At 47.7% G+C, this 18,387-nt stretch overlaps 1 protein-coding gene across 5 annotated transcripts in view; it reads left to right on the plus strand.

Annotated features, from left to right (window-relative positions):
* Nucleotides 1–18,166, plus strand: part of chd6 (chromodomain helicase DNA binding protein 6) — a 67,616-nt gene extending 49,450 nt beyond the window's left edge. For 3 of the 5 annotated variants that reach the window (XM_047339365.1, XM_047339366.1, XM_035151283.2), the window contains exons 28-45: nt 52–155; nt 642–771; nt 2,765–2,843; nt 3,072–3,129; nt 3,935–4,307; nt 4,541–4,749; nt 5,131–5,228; nt 5,384–6,199; nt 6,396–6,650; nt 7,210–7,531; nt 7,690–9,075; nt 9,628–9,779; nt 10,227–10,493; nt 11,783–12,403; nt 12,540–12,779; nt 12,876–13,016; nt 13,249–13,353; nt 13,508–18,166. In XM_047339365.1, coding sequence (XP_047195321.1) covers nt 52–155; nt 642–771; nt 2,765–2,843; nt 3,072–3,129; nt 3,935–4,307; nt 4,541–4,749; nt 5,131–5,228; nt 5,384–6,199; nt 6,396–6,650; nt 7,210–7,531; nt 7,690–9,075; nt 9,628–9,779; nt 10,227–10,493; nt 11,783–12,403; nt 12,540–12,779; nt 12,876–13,016; nt 13,249–13,353; nt 13,508–14,683 — 6,532 coding nt within the window. In that variant the 3' untranslated portion in view covers nt 14,684–18,166. The remainder of the gene's footprint in view (nt 1–51; nt 156–641; nt 772–2,764; nt 2,844–3,071; nt 3,130–3,934; nt 4,308–4,540; nt 4,750–5,130; nt 5,229–5,383; nt 6,200–6,395; nt 6,651–7,209; nt 7,532–7,689; nt 9,076–9,627; nt 9,780–10,226; nt 10,494–11,782; nt 12,404–12,539; nt 12,780–12,875; nt 13,017–13,248; nt 13,354–13,507) is intronic. The other 2 variants (XR_007032584.1, XM_047339367.1) reach the window with 2 other exon arrangements.
* Nucleotides 18,167–18,387: the final 221 nt, after the last annotated feature.

An 18,387-nucleotide genomic window follows, 5' to 3' on the forward strand; every position in this document is an offset into this window, starting at 1 on the left:
AAACAAACTGGCAGTAGTGATATTCTTTCACGTGTTTCTGCGTTTCCACAGTAAACTTGAGGTGCCACTACCAGACATCGACTACATTGAGATTCCTGCCACGTGGTGGGACACAGACGCCGACAAGTCCCTGCTCATCGGAGTCCACAAACACGGTGAGGGCTGACGTCCCTTCACACAGTTTTTAACAATCACCTGTTGTCGTTTGTCAAAATGTTTCCATCAGGTTTATGTATATGAGGGAAAACAAATACTTTTGGTTTCAAGATAGTTTGACTTTTAATGATTGTTTGATGACGTTCCAGTTCCTAAAGCTTTTCAGCCTTTTTCCTTTTTAAAGTTAAAACAAGAAGTGTAAACTCATTGTCTCACAGCGTTTAAACAGATGTGAACACTCATGGAAGGAACACATCTGGCATGAGTTGTTCGTGTGTGTGTGTGTGGTGTGCACCCAGATGTACTTGAGTTTAAGCTTTTACAAACGGCATCAGACCATCACAGTCCACTTAGACACAAATTGTCAGCAGGCGACTCTGCAAAACTGCAACAGACTATTCTACTGTGTGTTTGTGTGTCTGTGGTTGTGTACATCATGTCTTTTGTCTGTGTTTTAATTGTCATCCCTATTTTTCCTTGCACAGGGTATGAGCGTTATAACGCCATGCGTGCTGACCCGGAGCTGTGTTTCCTGGAGAGGGTGGGGATGCCCGATGTCACAGCGCTGACGGCTGAACAGGGAGGAGGAGAGGGGCCGGCAGACATGGCTGACAGGTAGGGTACACACACATTGTATGTATCACACAAGATCACAACTGTGGTGTTACACTCTCTGTGTAATGTGTAGTTGTTCTTTAAGCTACATGGTCCCAGATCTGTTATACAGTAGTAACCAAACCAAATCACACACACACTTATGGATATCACTCCCCTAAATATCTCTGACTATTTTCATCAAGATCCATGAACTATTTCCTGGGAAATCTGGGAATAATCTGGGAAATTCGAAAATGTCCCAAAAGTCATATCTTGCTGTTGGAGGAAGAGATACAAAAAAAAATCTGGATCCGCCTCGTTGACTGGATCAATGCCAGGATTTATTGAGTTTGCTCTTGGCCCATGGTTCATCCTTCTGCCGTGTTTTGTAGAAATATGTTCAGACAATGTTTGTGTAGTTCTGACAAAAAAACAAATCAACGGAAAGGGGCGAAAACAAATCGTCCAATTTGAGATGAGGAGATGAAGCAGAGACCACTTCAGTGTCCTCCACCTGCTCCAGACACACAGGAAACCTGGAGACGTCTGTGGCCCACGTGAAAACCAATGATCTTCATCAGGAGCCACATCCTGGCGTCTGTTCTTCACCCTCGGCAGTAACGTTCGCAGCAGGAGCCAACACTGGTGTTAAAAACCCATCTTGTCCTCTGTGTTTGTTTGTGTTGACACCGCCACCTCCTCTCACACATGCATGCTTTACATTCTGGGTGTGAAGAACAAGATTAAAAAACACATAGAAATACACACGTTAATGCAACGGCTGATATCAGGGTCACTCACTTTGTGAATAACAGCCACGTCATGTTTTAATGATGAACAGACAGACGCACTCTAAACAGCTGCAGGTGTAAAATCACACAGAGCTCAATTTTAGCCTCAGTCGACCACTGAATTCTAAAAGCCTTTTCCTCGGAGGACGTGTGAAAACAGCCCACTCAAGCCATTTTTCCACTACTTTTCACTCCGGGAATAAAAAAAAAAGAAAAAGAAAAGAACCTTGACTGACAAAAGCCAGAGAGAATAACCGAGAGCGACAGAATCTGCGGGAGAAAAAGAGGAGAGAGTAAACGCATCGAGGGGAAATTCATTTTCTGGATGCGGCTCCGTCGACTGATGGCGGAGCTGTGAAGATGAGACGCACATGTTGGAACAGGAGGCTTTGATCGTCTTCCTGAGGGTAATTGAAGTTGTCATTCGCTTTGTTACCTGTTCAACCCGGAGCCGTTCCCAGCTGAGCGCCGCGACTCCGCTGCAGGAAACATCTCGTCTCTAAACGTTAACGCTGGGAAGGTTTCCTCCACAGGATGAGAGCATTTAAAATACACCAAGAAGAAGGGACAAATTACAAGGATTAAATTCATGCACACAGAGGGAGTGACACAAGCACCTGCACAAAACTTTCACTTTTCCTCAGGGCTTCCTGAAGAGTGATTTTCCTCCTGTGGAGGCCCGGGTTTGTTTCTTCCTCTTCTGTTCCTGTTCTCTTCTTGTTCTCTTCCTGCTCTCTTCCTGAACTCTTCCTATTCTCTTCCTGCTCTCTTCCTGCTCTCTTCCTGTTCTCTTCCTGCTCTCTTCCTGTTCTCTTCCTGCTCTCTTCTTGCTCTCTTCCTGCTCTCTTCCTCTCTCTGATCTCTTCTTGTTCTCTTCCCGCTCTCTTCCTATTCTCTTCCTGCTCTCTTCCTGTTCTCTTCCTGCTCTCTTCCTGCTCTCTTCCTGCTCTCTTCCTGCTCTCTTCTTGCTCTCTTGCTGCTCTCTTCCCGCTCTCTTCCCGCTCTCTTCCTGTTCTCTTCCTGCTCTCTTGCTGCTCTCTTCCCGCTCTCTTCCCGCTCTCTTCCTGTTCTCTTCCTGCTTCTCTTGCTGCTCTCTTCCCGCTCTCTTCCTGCTCTCTTCGCTCTCTCCTCCATATTCACACGTTCACCTGCGGAGCTCAATAAGACTTTTACAACACTGTCAGTTCAGCCCTTCTCTCGTCTGTTGTTTCTCTCGTCAGTGTGTGTAAGACGGAGGAGGCGAAGGATGATGCCGAGAACAAAGCTGACGGAGGAGAGGACCGAGACGAGAGCAGCAAGGTGAAGATCACTCACTCGCTCTTTATTTAATCAGGCCGTCTCGTTGAGATTTCATTTGTGTTTCATTAAAAATATCCCTGATAACATTGTGATATTGATTTGAACAAAATATCCAGTCTGAGAAAAAAGGCATCAAGACTGTGTCAGATGGTTGCGTGATAGAACTGTCGCTGTTGCTGTTGTGTTAATTCTTTCTAAACAGTTTTGTGTGTTTTTTTTAATTGACAGGGAGAAGAAACCTGCTCCAGCACTGACACCTCGGACAAACCTGACAGTACAGGTCCAGGTGAGACTCGCTGCTGATGTGTACAGACACGTCCCTGATTTCAGACCTGCACTGAAGTCTATTTTCCTGGATGTGAAATTAGAAACAGAAACGCACAAATACAGACGTTCCCCCTGTGATCGAAGGCTGTTTAGCGTCTTGACATTGTCAGGTCGTAAAAACAATTTTCCTGTAATGGCTGCGACGTCCCTTTTTTAACACAATGTGATATCATTTCTCTCCTCCGGACTGAATCTTTAATTCAGTACGAGAGGTTCTTTCCCCTGATGCGTCCTTTCTAAACCCATTTCACCTGCTGAGGACTTCATTTCACCGCCTCCCAGCAGAGCACAGGGGCTCGACTGGGCCAAATGAGTTCTGATAGTTCTGATAGTGTTCGGTCTCTGTGGGTAAATCTAATGAACATCCACTTGTTGAATGTTACTCTGGAGAAAGACGGGGAGACGTCCACGCAAATGTCCTCAGGTAGAAAGTGTTCTGCTGTGAATGGAGGAGCGTAAGAGAAAATATTATAAACTCCTTCAGTCTTTTCTATTTTTCCAAACATTTTTATTGTAAAAAGAGGATATTTGGGGTTTTAATTTTTAAAATTAGAATTAAAACCCTCACGTCCTGCAGTTGTAACGGCCCAGTGCTCTGCTGTGATTGATTTTAGTTTCCCAGCTCATAGGTCCTCTGGTTTAAAGTGAGAAATCCAAGCAGAGTTAAATGAGAACGTGATCTGAAGTTTTTATTAGTTTCCAGACGTCCTGCGGTTAAGGCCAGTTCCACCTTTTATGGTCAAACTGTTTCTCTCTCCTCCCAGACTCCCAAATGTCGGCTGACGTCTGCGTCCAGGACGGGCCTCTGGTCACCACGACAACAACAGGAACAGGAACGGGCGTGGCGTCTCTGCACGTGGTCCAGGCTCGACCCGTGTGGCCCACGGGCCCGGCCTTGACGGCTCGCGTGCGACGCCTCATCACCGCCTACCAGCGGTTCACGCTGCGCCGCGAGCCGCTGCTCAGGCACGACTTCCTGCTTCACGACGGCCTTGTTGGCATGGGGATGGGAGGAGGCGGATCCTCTCACAGTCACCACGCCGGCGGGCCGCTGGCGTGGCAGCTGGGTGAAGAGCTGAGGAGGTGTTCTGTTGTCGCCACAGAACCGGACCCTCTGTTCCTGGAGTGGCAGAGGAGGTGATGATTCTGGGAATTTAAAGCAGAGATAAACCGATTAATAAATATTGATTATTGATCGTCAGAATCAGCTAATTTTAAGTTTAAATATTATCATTGTTTGGATCCGCAAAACCATGGATTTTTATTCCAACCGTAATGTCAGAGAAAATAATTTTAACTTTTTACCAAGATGATAAAATGTACTTTTCTCTTCTTGAACATTTCTCCTTGTCTCCTCGCTCTCGCCTCAGGTGGACCCGTCGAGAGCAGGCGGACTTCTACCGCACCGTGTCGTCGTACGGGGTGGTCTACGACCCGGAGAGGAAAACCTTCGACTGGTCCCAGTTCAGAGCTCTGGCCCGACTGGAGAGGAAGACGGACGAGAGCTTGGAAAGATACTTTAACTCCTTCGTCAACATGTGCAGGACGGCCTGCAAGCTGCCCCTGAGGAAAGAAGAAGGTGTGGTTTATATTTGATGTGTTACAGAAAACCTTCTCTTGTCTTTTATATCCGCAGTTGGCTGGTTTTCACAATATATAAATCTACAAGTTAATGTCTTTACTGGGATGTAAGAGGGTCGAGCTCGCCATTTTCAGTTCAGCACATGAAAGTTAAGTTAGATCCAACATAAGATCCAAATAAACCTGTTCATGTGTTGGAATGTATATGACAACATGTATCATGTATATAATCTCAGATATTCGCCCTTGCACGTTGATATAAAGTACAGACGTGTTTGCTCACTTCAGTGATACAAACATCAGCTCAGGGGTTGAACTCTCTCTCTCATCTGTGAAACTCGTCTTCATGCTAACGTCTGACCCCCCCGTCTCACTCCAGGGCTGGTGGATCCCGCTGTGCTCGTGGAGCCTCTGACAGAGGAGAGAGCCGCCCGGACTTTGTATCGCATCGAGCTGCTCCGCAAAATCAGAGAGCAGGTGAAGAAACAAAGCTCTGTCGTTTATACGAGTTTTAAGACTCAGTTTCACAGGAACATAAAGAACTTCAGACTGAATCACAAAGCATGCTGGTGGAAACGTTTTTCAAAAATACGACCTTCACACTCTAAATTTCCTCCTCCTCCTCCTCTCAGGTTCTCCGTCACCCGTTACTCTCCGCCCGCCTCCAGCTGTGCCGCCCCTCCCTCTACCTCCCGGTCTGGTGGGAGACCGGCAAACACGACCGCGACCTCCTCATTGGGGCGGCACGTCACGGCTTGAGTCGAACCGACTTCTACATCCTCAACGACCCCCAGCTGAGCTTCCTGGAGGCTCACAGGAACTACGTCAAAAGACAGCCCTCTCACCTTCACCCTCAGAGTTACCATCACCATCCTGGCTTGTCGATCTCGTCCTCTTCTTTCTCCTCGTCGCATCCGCAGCTGCAGCATCCTCACTGCTGCTTGTACGACTCGGGCCTCGGCTGCCACTCCCCTCAGCCTCCTGAATACCCCCACCAGTCCTCTCACCACCACCAGCATCACCACCAGCATCACATTATGCCTCCATCAGCTCCCTCTCCTTCCTCCTCTTCTTCCTCTTCCTCTCACCCTCACCTCCAACCTCCACCACTGGATGCCCACGATTCTGCCTCACCGAGCCTGGGAATGGTGCCCGGGTCTCGGGGAGATTTCCTTGACTGTCCTCCTTTGGATGAATCCCTGGAGCTGAGTTCCCTGCAGCATGACGCCATGTCTGCAGATGCTCTCCACGGAGGGAAAACATCCAAAGACGCCCTCAACGGTTTCCCGTTCAACTCTGCTGCAGGAGGTCAGAGTATGCTCAACTCGTACGGTGTGGGCGGAACAGACCTGGATTCAAAACTAAGGAGCGACGTGCTTGTGGGCGAGCAGGGTTCGTCAGAGGAAACTGGGCTGATGGCGCCGTCAGTGGAGCTGGACCAGTTACAGGTTTGTGTTCTCCTTTTTAATTAATGTCTTATATGAAGTGCCTGCAACAAACAAACAATAAAATCATATGATCTAACTCCCACAAACTCTGACATTTTGCAAGGACTTTCCCAAGGTCGTAATTGTACTTTTCTATGACCTCATCCACATGTGTGCACCGCCATCTTTCTTTCATCCACCACCTCTGTCCCTGCAGGCTCCCTGGGACGGGACAGATCACTCCAGTCCTGCTCACCACATGTTCAACGAGTCCGATCCAATCCTGGGTCCCTCCGCTCTGGAGACCGGCTTTCTGGAGGAGGAGGACGAGGAGACGCAGGCGGGAGACAGAGGAGGGGAGGAAGGTGGGACCCTGGAGGAGTGTTTGGGCCTTCCGCCCTCATCCTCCCCGTCCCACCCATCTGCAGGAGATTCAGTGGAGCCGCTGTCCTCCAGCTACATGCTCTTTAAGGTGGGTTTTATCGTCCTGGTCCTTCAGGACGACATTAGCAACTCGCAGAGAAGATGATGATGATTTCAAAAGCATTTTAAAAACATGGCTGTGTAATCACAACCCCTGTGGAAACAATAATCTGAAACCATTTGTATTTTAATGTTTTCAGTGCGGCAGGCCGAGGACAAACAGTAAATTACTATGAAATTCATTTTATTTCTTTTTCATTTTTCTCAAAACGCCCACTTAAGCTGTTACTGACTTCTACCAGAGGAATATTACTTTACTATTTAGCAGTTAAATGACAAGACCTGCTGTTCTTTAATTGCTGCTGAAATCATTATTAAACAGACAATATTTTCGGTTTCGACCCAATGAGAGAAAATGTCTATTAAAAGCTGTTTAAAGATCAGGGAACTTTGGAAATATTGACGAACTAAATATAGTTTTAAAGCAGCACTATGTGACTTTGACTGAGCAACAGCGCCCCCTGCAGCCACACGTGGTGATCTGTGGTCTGAAAGATTGTTAGGAGGAAGTTCTTTATACATAAATGTGTTATTGTTATTTTGTTTAGGACATTGGTGTGAGCGAGGAACCCAGCGCAGATCAAACCGACCTGTCAGCGAGCCCCCCTCCGCCGTACGTCCCCCCTCCTCCCCTCTCTCTGTCTGACATCACCGCCCATGAGCCACAGGATAGGCTGGGCCACGCCGACGTCGCCGAGAGCCTGACCAATCCTGTGGACGAGGAAGAGGAGCGGCACGGGGGCGCTGGGTTTGAGTTCGATGAGAAGGAGGAAGAAGACGTGGAGGACTTGTCCGGGGAGAACATGGAGCAGAGCGGTGACAAAGAAGGAGGTCAGCGTCTGGAAGGAGAACAGAGTGACGCACAACAAGGTATTAGTGTGTAAAACTATTACGGTTTTATTGGTCTCAATAAAGACAGTTTCTAATAAACATGGGCCATCAGAATACATGTAAAGATGCTATAATCACATAAACTTCCTGCTTTCCTTTCCTCCTGACTTTAAATTCCATCTGACTTATATTTGCAGACCAAAGTTTGGGAGTCTTGAATCCACACATGGACCAGATCGATGGGTTAGAACCAGAAGACCAGGACGAGAGGATGGAGGTGTCAAACCATCTGTCTCAAGACTTTCAGCAGAGCTTTGAGCGAGGAGAGCGTAAATCAGGCTTTCCCCGAGACGTGCATCCTTATCTCGGGAAGATCGAGCAGTGTCCCGAGTCTATTGAAGAGCCGGAGGAGGAGGTGGACGGGTTGATTTTGTATCAGACGAATGAAAAGTCTGGAACTCTGATAGGAAATGCATCTGAAGAGTTCCTGCACGCGAGAGAAATAGCAGAAAATTCCAGAGAGGATGGTTCAATGGAGCCCACGGATCTTTCAGATCAAGTGGATGAGGACGTTCCAGTGAAACAGTCGAACGCTAAAGCCAGTGAGACCGAGCTGGACGGCGTTTACTGCACACGACCCTCCTGCCCTTCAGCTTCACTCCCCTCTGACACAGTGGCATCAACGTCTGATGAGACCCACGCCAAGAACGGTGGGAAAACTGAAGTCTCCACAGATCAGGAGAATTACGAAGGTCCAGGTGAAGACTGTAAGAACGGAGCCCTGACAATCTCCTCATATCAGGACAACAAAGACCATCTGCTTCAACACAACAAAATCCGACCTGTCGCCGCTCTGCCTGAAAACAGCGTTGACGCCAAAACACCGGATCTTAAATTTCCTCTGTTACCAGACGATGGTGGTGAGAAGAAACTGGCTCAACTGGAGCAGCCAATCAAGGTAGAGGAGACAAAGATGGAGGTCGTTGAGGAGGCGTTACCCGTCTACCCTGACAGCTCTGAAGTCAAACATGCAAAGTTTCTCGCTTACCCCGTTAAGTCAGAAAAGCTGGTGACCAAAGCGGAGCAGTTAGATTATCCCCTGAAAGAAGAAACCCTGCAGTCAGTACCTGAAGATCTAAGCATCTCCATGAAGCCTGAGCGCGTGGACCGTAAACCTGAAGTTCTCCAGTTTGCAGCCTTCTCAGACGGCGTCGAAGTCAAACCCGAAGCCAAACCAGTGGCTCTCGAGTTCGCTTCTTACCCAGACGTCTCCAGGCTTAAGAGTGAGACGAAGCCAGAGGGTTTAGGGTTCACAGCTTTCCCCGACACGTCCGCCATCAAGCCCGAGGCCAAGCCGGACGTTCTGGAGCTCGCAGCCTACCCGGACAGCTCAGAGGTCAAACCGGAGGCCAAGCCGGAGGACCTCGAGTTCACGGAGATCAAATCTGAGACGAAGCAGGAGCTGCTGGAGGCCGACAGCACGGTGCTGACCCCGAAGCTCGAGCAAGCGGACGGACTGGTGGACTCCTCAGAGAGCCTGGTGGAGAGAGGCCAAGTGAAGGAGGAGAGGCCGAGTACACCAAGTAAGAATCCTCATACGAGACATATTTTGCGGCAGTTTATTTAACAGTAAACTGGTGTGAGAGAGGTGTAACTACGGCATGGAAGAAACCTCTGAGGTAGATGACATGAGTTTAAATACGTGTTTAATACTTGTTGTTACAGATTAAATAACTATGAGCTTATTGTATTAATTGGACAAACATGTCTTCCAACATCTTCACTTGATGCCGACACCAAACGATGTCATGTGTCATGAAGCAGGACGTGGACGTGGTGTTTCAGGAGCTCACTTTACTACAGACGTTGTCGAACTTCTTTTTACATTCACAAAAACCTTAATAACACACTAGAGGACACTATGTCACTATGTCTCCTTTAAGCTCGGTTTGGTTCAAAGGTCAAAAGAATTTAGAGTAATAGACCTGGAGGAGTAAAGATACATCTCTTAATCCACTTTCTGTCGACTAATCTGTTGCTTGATTAACTGCTTTAATCACGATGATGTTAAATTCACACTACATGTTTCCTGTTAGACAAACTGCTGGTTTCAAACGTGTCGTCCTCTGTCCTAGTCCCTGTGGTGGAAGGATACGCAGGCAGCCCCCGGTTTGCAGCTCCCATCTCCATGTGTGACCTTCCTGACGGCCTCCACGACGCCAGGGAGCCGACCATCGCTCAGCTCTTACAGGAGAAAGCACTTTACTCGTTTTCAGAATGGCCGAAGGTACCGTGTTGTCGTTTCCGTCCAAATGGAATCAGTTTAACATGAGACACATTTCAAAGCTGTAAAAGTTTAGTTACTTCAAGTTGTTGTTTCAGTTTGTACAGATTTTGTTTTTTCCCCAGCCACAAATACCCACAATTTAAGTTTTTCCCCGTGCACCCAAATGTTTCCGTGTTTTCTTCTGCAGGAAGACAGACACCACTGTAGTTTACAATGTGCAAATGTTTTCATGAGGCAAACTCAAAAAATCGGCAACAGAAAGAGACAAATACAGTAGAAAAAGAAAACGGTTAAAGATTAGACATTATTTTGGGTTTATCAAAAAACAGATCGATTCTGAAACGTTGCCCTCCCCTCTCTCGTGTGTTTCTGGCACCGCTGTGTTCATCTTCTCATTGTATCTCCCTCAGGTTTTTAATTCCCGTCACATTATCTCTGCCCCTGTAGGACCGGGTGGTCATCAACCGTCTGGACAGCATCTGTCACGCCATCCTGAAAGGGAAGTGGCCTTGGCCCAGCGAGCAGCACGACGCGCCCGGTTCCCTCACCGCCAACTCCTGCCTGGCCAACAGCTTGGCCCAGCAGCACCACCACCACCGAGGGGGATTCCTCCCCACCACGGCCTCGAGCTCCGTCCAGGGACAGGCCAGAGTTCAGCAGACAAACCAGGGACTGGCGTTCCAGATCCCTCCGCCTCTGACCAGACTACCTAAGGTGAGAATGAACCTGTGACCTGATGAATGAATAGGTCTAAACCCTTTCCCGTCCATATCAGGGTATCTGTCATCTGTCTACATTTATTTCCATTGTCTCATATCACGATTCATACAAGTGGTGTCCAGTTTAAACTGCTGCTAAAGTTCATTCTCCTCAAAGGAGACCGACGAAGACTCTGCAGACTCAGAGTGTTTTACTTTAAATTACATAAAAATGAAGTATGTAATTTATCCTTGTTAGTTTTATTGAGTGTGTATCGCCTGTTTAGTTTTTTAATTTGTACAATATAGAGCAGGCTTGTCAGGTGACACTGGGCACCGCTGGTTCACTTCATAGATTCATCATTGCTTTCTTGTAAAGTTGCTGTTGTCTGTAATGTGTACTGTTGATATTATACATGTTGATATCAGACCTGGGCGTGTAGTCGTATAGCTAACGATTTATTTAAGCCTCATATATGAGGAAAATTTCTAATGCTTTTACTCAAGGAGAGAGATTTAGTGAAAAATCTAAAAGTATTTGTTATTTTACAGCCAATTATCAGACTTAGAAAATGTTACACACCATAAACCAGGGAACTGAGGGTGTGCGACCTATTTATAGACTTAATATCTCATAATCTCAGAGGTGAACGAATCAGGAAACCAACGAGTTGTTATTATTAAAAGAATTTGGAACAATAGACATGGAATAGTTAAGTTAAATCTCAAAATTACTTTTCTGTCGACTCAGCTGACTGTTTTAATCCTAATCACATGATGCCATGAACCACAGATTGTAAATAAAGGGTGTGGGAACCCGAGCCAAGCCCTTTGGGACCCGTTGAGTCGGGGCTGGGTTCTGACAAAAAAGTTTGAAATAATATTACTTAGGCTTGAATCATTTTTCGAGCCCGAGCTGCTCTTGAGGCTCCACTTCCTCCCGCTACCCAGCAATGAAGCCTGAGTATCCGTTATATGAAAGCTGCCCTCTTGCAGTAGTGATCGTGGAGTGGAGCCGTGGCAGCGATCATCATGATTGACAGCTAAGACTTCAGTCAGCCTTAGCTGTCAATCATGATGTTCCACCCGATTTTATGGCATCAAATAACTCATTGACGTCAAGTTACGTCCTGAAGCTGACGCATCAAAACCGAGAGCTGATAAAATACAGTGTTGAGGTAGTTTTCCCCAGGTCTGGTTGACAGCCGCCACTGTGTTGTGTCTCAGTCCATGTGTTTGTTTAATAAAGCCATCATCTCTCTCCCATTCTTGTCTACCCCTCACCCACCCTGTCCACCCTGACAGTACATGCCTCGGGGCGGCGCATGCGGGCGCGGAGCTTGGCGCCTCACCTCCTTGCCTCTCTTACAGGAGAGGCTCGTGGCTCCTCCCTACCTCCCCGAGCTCAAACGCGCAGGAGGTCGAAGGTCTTTCGACTACGAAGCCGCGGCCGCCGCAGCCGCTGCCAAGGTTTTAGCTGGGAAATCAGCGTCGGCGTGCCACGCTGCTGCCGCCACTAGCTCCAGTGGTGAGAAGGGGCCGGTGGTGGCCCCGCCCTCTCACCGCACAGGAGGCATGTTGATGAATGGCTGGCAAGAAGCAGCCATCGATCTAACCAAGTCGTCTACAGAAATAAGCACCACTAGTGGCTCGGGTGAGGCTGCATCAGGAAGCAGCCACCACGGGGCCGGCAGCGGTCACAAGCTGCCGCCGCCCCCCATCACAGCACCGTTAACTGGCTCTGTGGGAATCGACATGGCGGGGATACTGCAGGCCGGGCTCATCCATCCTGTAACAGGGCAGATAGTTAACGGGAGCCTGAGGGGAGATGACTCACTGAGGAGGAGGAGAGGGAGGAGGAGAAACGTGGAAGCTCTGTACTCTGAGTTCACCAAGAGCCGAGGACTGCACCTCCCTGAGACACAGGTGGGTCAGTGTGAGGCCGGTTTGAACTGTGTGTGCCTCAGTGTGACAGAGGAGCTTCACCGGGGGGGAGTCTGAAAGATGGAGTGTTAAATATCAAGCTAACACATCTGTGTGTGTGTGTGTGTGTTACCTGCAGGGCCGGGTGGATATGATCAGCCACTCCTCCGTCTCCTCCTCCACCTCCTCGCCGTCCCCCTCCCCTTCAGAGAGACCCGCGGGTCCTCCCACTCCGTCCACCTCTTCTACTCCCACCCCCACGCAGACGCCTCCTCAGCCGGAGATTGTGGCGATCGACAGGGAGGCGGCGAGCAAAGGTCTGATCGAGTGGCTGAGACAGAATCCGGGCTACAGCATGGATCTGCCCACGTTCGCTCATGTACGTCAGAAACGCGCTATTGGTGCGACAATGCCACGTTTATTTTTGTGTTTAAATAATGGTCGTGTCTCGTGAACGCCTCTGTCCTCTCTTCAGTCCGGAGCAGGTCTGTTACATGGTTTCGTGGAGCGTCCCAAGCAGAGGAGGCATCGCTGTAAAGACCCGACCAAGCTGGACATCAACTCTTTGACGGGGGAGGAGCGGGTGCCTGTCGTGCACCGAGGCACCGGACGCAGGGTAGAAAACACACACACACGTTCACACAGCTCACTTACACCATCGGTTCATCTACATTTTGGAGGAAAAACTCAGTGTCCTGCTGCGTTACACTTTGCTGCAGCTTGGTGGTGCTGTGGTGTCATCCACTGGTCTCACTGGCTGCCGTAAAGCAGATAAACACAGAGAACTCCCACATGTGGCTGAATATCTTTGTCATTGAATTGCTGTGCTGGTTTCCCTCACCTCGCAGCTTGGTGGCGCCATGGCTCCAGCCATCAAAGAGCTTTCCAGGTGGTTGGATGCCAACTCGGAGTACTACGTCGCTCCAGACTGGGCTGATGTGGTCAAACACTCTGTGAGTATAACAACTTTAATGATGACTGCAGGAATAAAAACATGCAGGATTATGATTATGATGAAAACATTGAGGGATGATTTTACTTTTTAATCCTCCTGTAGTTTTTTTATAATACGTTGAATATAATATTTGATCCTCCTTTAACCTGCAGGGTTTCCTCCCTGAGGGGAAGTTCTCTCGGATCCTGACAGAACCAGTTAACCGAGACCCGAACTCTCGCCGCCGTGGACGTCGGCCTCGCAGTGAGATGCCTAAGCCCCTCCTATCCGTCTCTGACTCCTCCTCATCAGGCCTCGGCCCCCCACTCTTCATGAACGGCGGTTTAATCGGCAGCATGGACTCCATGGTGGCCATGCAGAATCTCCGTGGCGGTATTTCTGGAATCCCCATCTCGGGGATCATGGCAGCTGGATTCCCTCACGGTTTCTCCACCCAGGCGGGTGGAGCTGGAGGGTCGGCAGAAGACGCCAAGAACGGGTTGAGCATGTTACCCATGATGCTGCACGGCATCCCGCACCCCCATGGGGCTGCGATCCCTCAGCATGCCTTGTTCAGCGTCGGAGCAATGATGGCACACGCGCAGCCTCCTCACCCCAGCTCCTCCTCTTCTTCTTCTCTGTCAGCGCCGAAGGTCACCACAACAATGGCACCCTCCACATCTGAGGCCAGCCCCTCATCCACAACGCCCGCCGACAGAGAGAGTGCAGCCTCTCCGGCCAACGGCGGCGAAAAGGACTGGAGCCAGGATGAGAAAGGAGCAGCGGACACCAACAAAAGGCCGGGAGCGATGGAGACGGCGGCCATCATTACCTCCACCAGCAGGGCCCATCTTGGCTCTATGCACCTCGGAGCGAGCGCTGGCAGCCATCTTACCTTCAACCCCTTCCTGATCCCGGGCATGTCCCACGGCCTGCTGTATCCGCACATGTTCTTGCAGCACGGTGGCATCATGGCGCTGCCCGCCATGCCCCATGGCGTAGTAGACGGTTCCCAGGGAAGCCCAAAGAGGAGGAGGAAGAGAGGGAGGGAGGAAGGGGAGAGAGAGGAGGAGAGAGAAAGTACAGTTAAGGTTAGCGTCGCCTCCCACCCAGCCTCCTCCGTGTCTCCCTCCATCCCCTCTACCTCGGCTCCGGACCCAGGCCCACCTCCGACTGAAGAGCCCCAGACCGGGCAGGGAGACACGGAGGACGGGCCCTCGGAGCCCCAGGAATCAGACTCCCACCCCCATCCTGAGGGAGCAGCAGCAACAGAGGAGGACGCGGAAGGATCGGAGGAGAAGCAGGAAACTGAGGAGCAGAGACAGGAAGACGGAGAGGAGGGGGTGTAGAGGAGGAGACAAACTGGACAGAGAGACTTCCTGCGCTCTCCTCCCGTCTCCTCTGTTGCTCCTTTTCTCGACTGAGCAACAGTGTAAAGTTTGTGCCGTGTCTGTCAGTCAATGTCCATGTAAAGACTTTTATTATGACGATGACTAATAATAACGATGATGATGATGATTATATTCAACTTGGTCATGTTTATATACCAAGACCCCACCCGCCCTCTTCACTCCCTCCTTGTATACAAACAAGTGTAAGAAACGATTCTTCTATGTATTCTTCCCCTTCATTCTGCATCAAGACTGAGTCCACACACACACACACAGACACACACACACACACACACAGACACACACAGACACACACAGCAGGCTAGATCCTCTAACCCCAGAAGGGAGTGTTTGGCGTGTTGTCACACAATAATCCAAGATGGTCTGTTTTGACAAATGTTTTGGATGCGCAGCTTTAGTTTGGTGTGTTTTGCACAGACACAAGATTTAAAGGAGGTGGTTTTCTTAACTCATTCTGAAGGGAGGAGGAACACTAGTGTAAAAAAAAAAATGAGCCCGTTCACCTCGGCGCCGTCTTGCTATTCGTACTTGAGGATGATATTTTTGGCCAGATTGACCTGGGAGAATCTGAAGCGGTGTTTAAACACCTCCGTTACATTCGCCTCAGGCTACATCCACACGACTACGTTTCAATAACTGCTACAGAAGCAGCGTCCACTCTTCTTTGGACGTTTGTAAACGCTGCAGACTCCGTCTTAGTTAAAAAAAACTCCATCTGAGATGTTTAGAAATAAAAAACGTCGACCCTCACGACCTCTCGCTGATCGGGCCTTTTTCCGTCATGTCCTAGCCTTTCGCTGATTCGTCAGGCTCCTGTCACATGACCCCCCCCCTTTCCAGAAGCAATCAACTAGCGTCGGCCTCGAGTGTAGAACACAACGTGGAGAATCAATTACAAGTGTCACTGACCCTGTTGTCCTTGCTAACAGCTGTTAAATTATGTGTTTTACAATTATACAACTGTTTACATGTGGAGGAGAACAGCTGTTATTCCAGCATTTCCTGTTTACGTTGGAGTGCACGAGAAGCGTCACGTGATAAGCGTGTTAGTTTCGGGGATTTAAATTGATGCAGAGCCAAAGTTTAAGTTTTAGTTTAAAAAGAAAAAAAAACATTTACGTCGTATGGATGTAGCCTAAGAGTTCAAATGAAACGGACAGAAGCCCGAGCAGGTTTCAGATCGTAGACTTTTAAAATCCCTAAATCATGTTGCTGTGACTCTCAAGAATCAAGAGAATCAAGAAGTACATGAGGTCGATGTCAGAAAGACGCCCAATCAGAAAAACTCAAATGTTTTGATAGTTTTTTACGTGTTAAAGTCCAGAGATCTGTGGTCGTTAAAGTGACCAGAAGGTCAGAAGCCACAATACAGAAGATGTTGATAAACCCCAGGCCAGGATGTTGTATCTTAAGTTTAGGATATCATTATCTGCCGCCCCCCCCCCCGTGTTTTAGATCTAATTCATGCTTTTATTTTGGCTATAAATTATCTATAATTTATCTATGCCATTGCTGCTCTAACTTTTTTTGAAGAAGTTTATTTCACCTTCACTCTAGAAGAATCCAAGAGGAGGAGATGTTGCGTGAAAACTGATTTTCAGAACAAGAACACCACCTTTTTTATTTTCTTTTGTTGAAAAGAGATTCATTTAATGAGATTAAGTTCTTTTATCCCTTTTTTTTTTTTTAGATCATGTTAAGATTTTCTAGCTCAGACACAAAGTCACTTTGAGAGAACGTCCCTTTAGAGCTCAGCCAAACCACCAGGGGGCAGTAGGAGGCCGATTCGATTCCACGCTGTCCATCAGACATTGAGATGGAGGGAGGAAAGAGGAAAGGAGGTGTTTTTTATTTTTTAAAGTCCCAAATGACATCAACTCACAGTAAATCAGATTAATCAGTGGCTCATACACAGTGAAACAACAACTTCAATCATGACCTGTAGCATCATTTCACTTCATATACATTTATACTTTATTTCTGATGTTTGACCAGACGTTGTCTTCTTTGTTTCCACTGCGGGATTCTGTGTTGAGACATGTCCACCATCTGTCCAGCGAAAGGGAAAAGTCTGTTTTCAAGGGACGAAGAGCAGAGAACACAGGAAGAGGAGGGAAACAAAGTCGTGTGACTCAGTCGTTGCTCTTTGTCTCGTCTCTTTTCCTAAGATTAGTTTTAATAGCAGTTCATACTAAGAGTTTCTAAATATGTAAATCTATCGCTGTATATTTCAGTTTTTTTTTTTATATATATATACATATATATATATATGTATATATATATGTAAGTGCACCATTTATTTCTTTCGCCTTTTTGTTTTTGTTTTGTTTCTCCAATGGGAAAAAAAAATACTTGACACATGCGAGGGGGTTTAGCGTTGAGCTTAGTCCCCGTGCACCACACAGACTGTACTGTACATTCAATGGATGCAAGTGGCTGGTTTCATTCACACAGGGTCTGGGCGTCGAGCGGAAACGTCAGATGTTTGTAACGTTCACGTCTTTTGTTTTCATACATGGAAACATTATTTTTGCACAATGTCTTTTTTTTTTTTTTTGTTTGTGAATGTTCACCTGTTTCTATCTTTTCTTCCCCCTGTGTGTGTGTGTGTGTGTGTGTCTGTGTGTGTTTGTGAGAGAGAGCGCGAGTGTGTGATGATGGGAGTGTGTGTGTGTCTGTCTGTGTGCATGCATGCGCACACGTCTCATTGTGTTTCCGTCTACAGGTCACATTTCTCATTGGGAAAAGAAAAAAAACATGGTTGTTGCCTTGTCACAAGTTTGTGGCTCCATATAATTTATTCTACTTTTCTTCTTGCTTTGCCAAACTTTCACCAAATATGACTTTTTTTTCTTTCTTTCTCTTAGTTTCATTATGTATTAATAAAAGTAAAATGCCTTATTTAGCTAGTATTTCTTTGTATAGATGTTCTGTTACATCTCGTCATGTTACGTGTTCGTGCTCGGTCCGTTAAGCGTTCACAGCCGTGGTGATGTGCATTATGTTGAAAAGCAAAGGTACCACTGTCCCAACCACTGCGCTCCGCCCCTGAAGTCAATCAGTCGTCGCTCAAAGCACAAAAAACGGAGAGTGAACAAAAAAAAAGTGACTGTTTCCTTATCAGTGCCTCGATTTAAATGACTTTAAATAAGTTTTCTCTTTGTTGCGGGCGTCGCCTGCACACGACGTAAAACATCACACTCCCGGTGGGAAAGCGATCTTCGTCGGGTTTCACTCTTCGCAGATCGTGGTTTGGTTAAAAGGGAAATTTAAAGATGAGAGCGAAGGGTGTGAGCCTCCTCCAGCTTTTTTTAATTTGAACTGAAACACTCCCTGTGTCGTCGACTGTTCATCTCTGTGACTGTTGTAGTTGTTTTCTAAATAACCCCCAACCCCCAATTAAAAGAAATTTAACTTCAACACACGGTGTATTTTCTATGGAGCCTGTTTAACGTGACGTCGGACATGAACTGAGAGGATCGAGGTTAAACGTGTCTCTAAAAGAATCTCTGAGGCCTTTCTGATCATATTTTCTGAAACTGGTAGAAAATGTTGTTGCTCATTCAAATTAACTGAAGTTGATCTCAGCATCCTGAACTCTGACTGATCACCAGCGTCTCTGAAATCTGAAATAATAAAGT

Source organism: Hippoglossus stenolepis, chromosome 3 (genome assembly GCF_022539355.2).
Source record: "Hippoglossus stenolepis isolate QCI-W04-F060 chromosome 3, HSTE1.2, whole genome shotgun sequence".
In the NCBI taxonomy this organism is placed as follows: Eukaryota; Metazoa; Chordata; class Actinopteri; order Pleuronectiformes; family Pleuronectidae; genus Hippoglossus; species Hippoglossus stenolepis.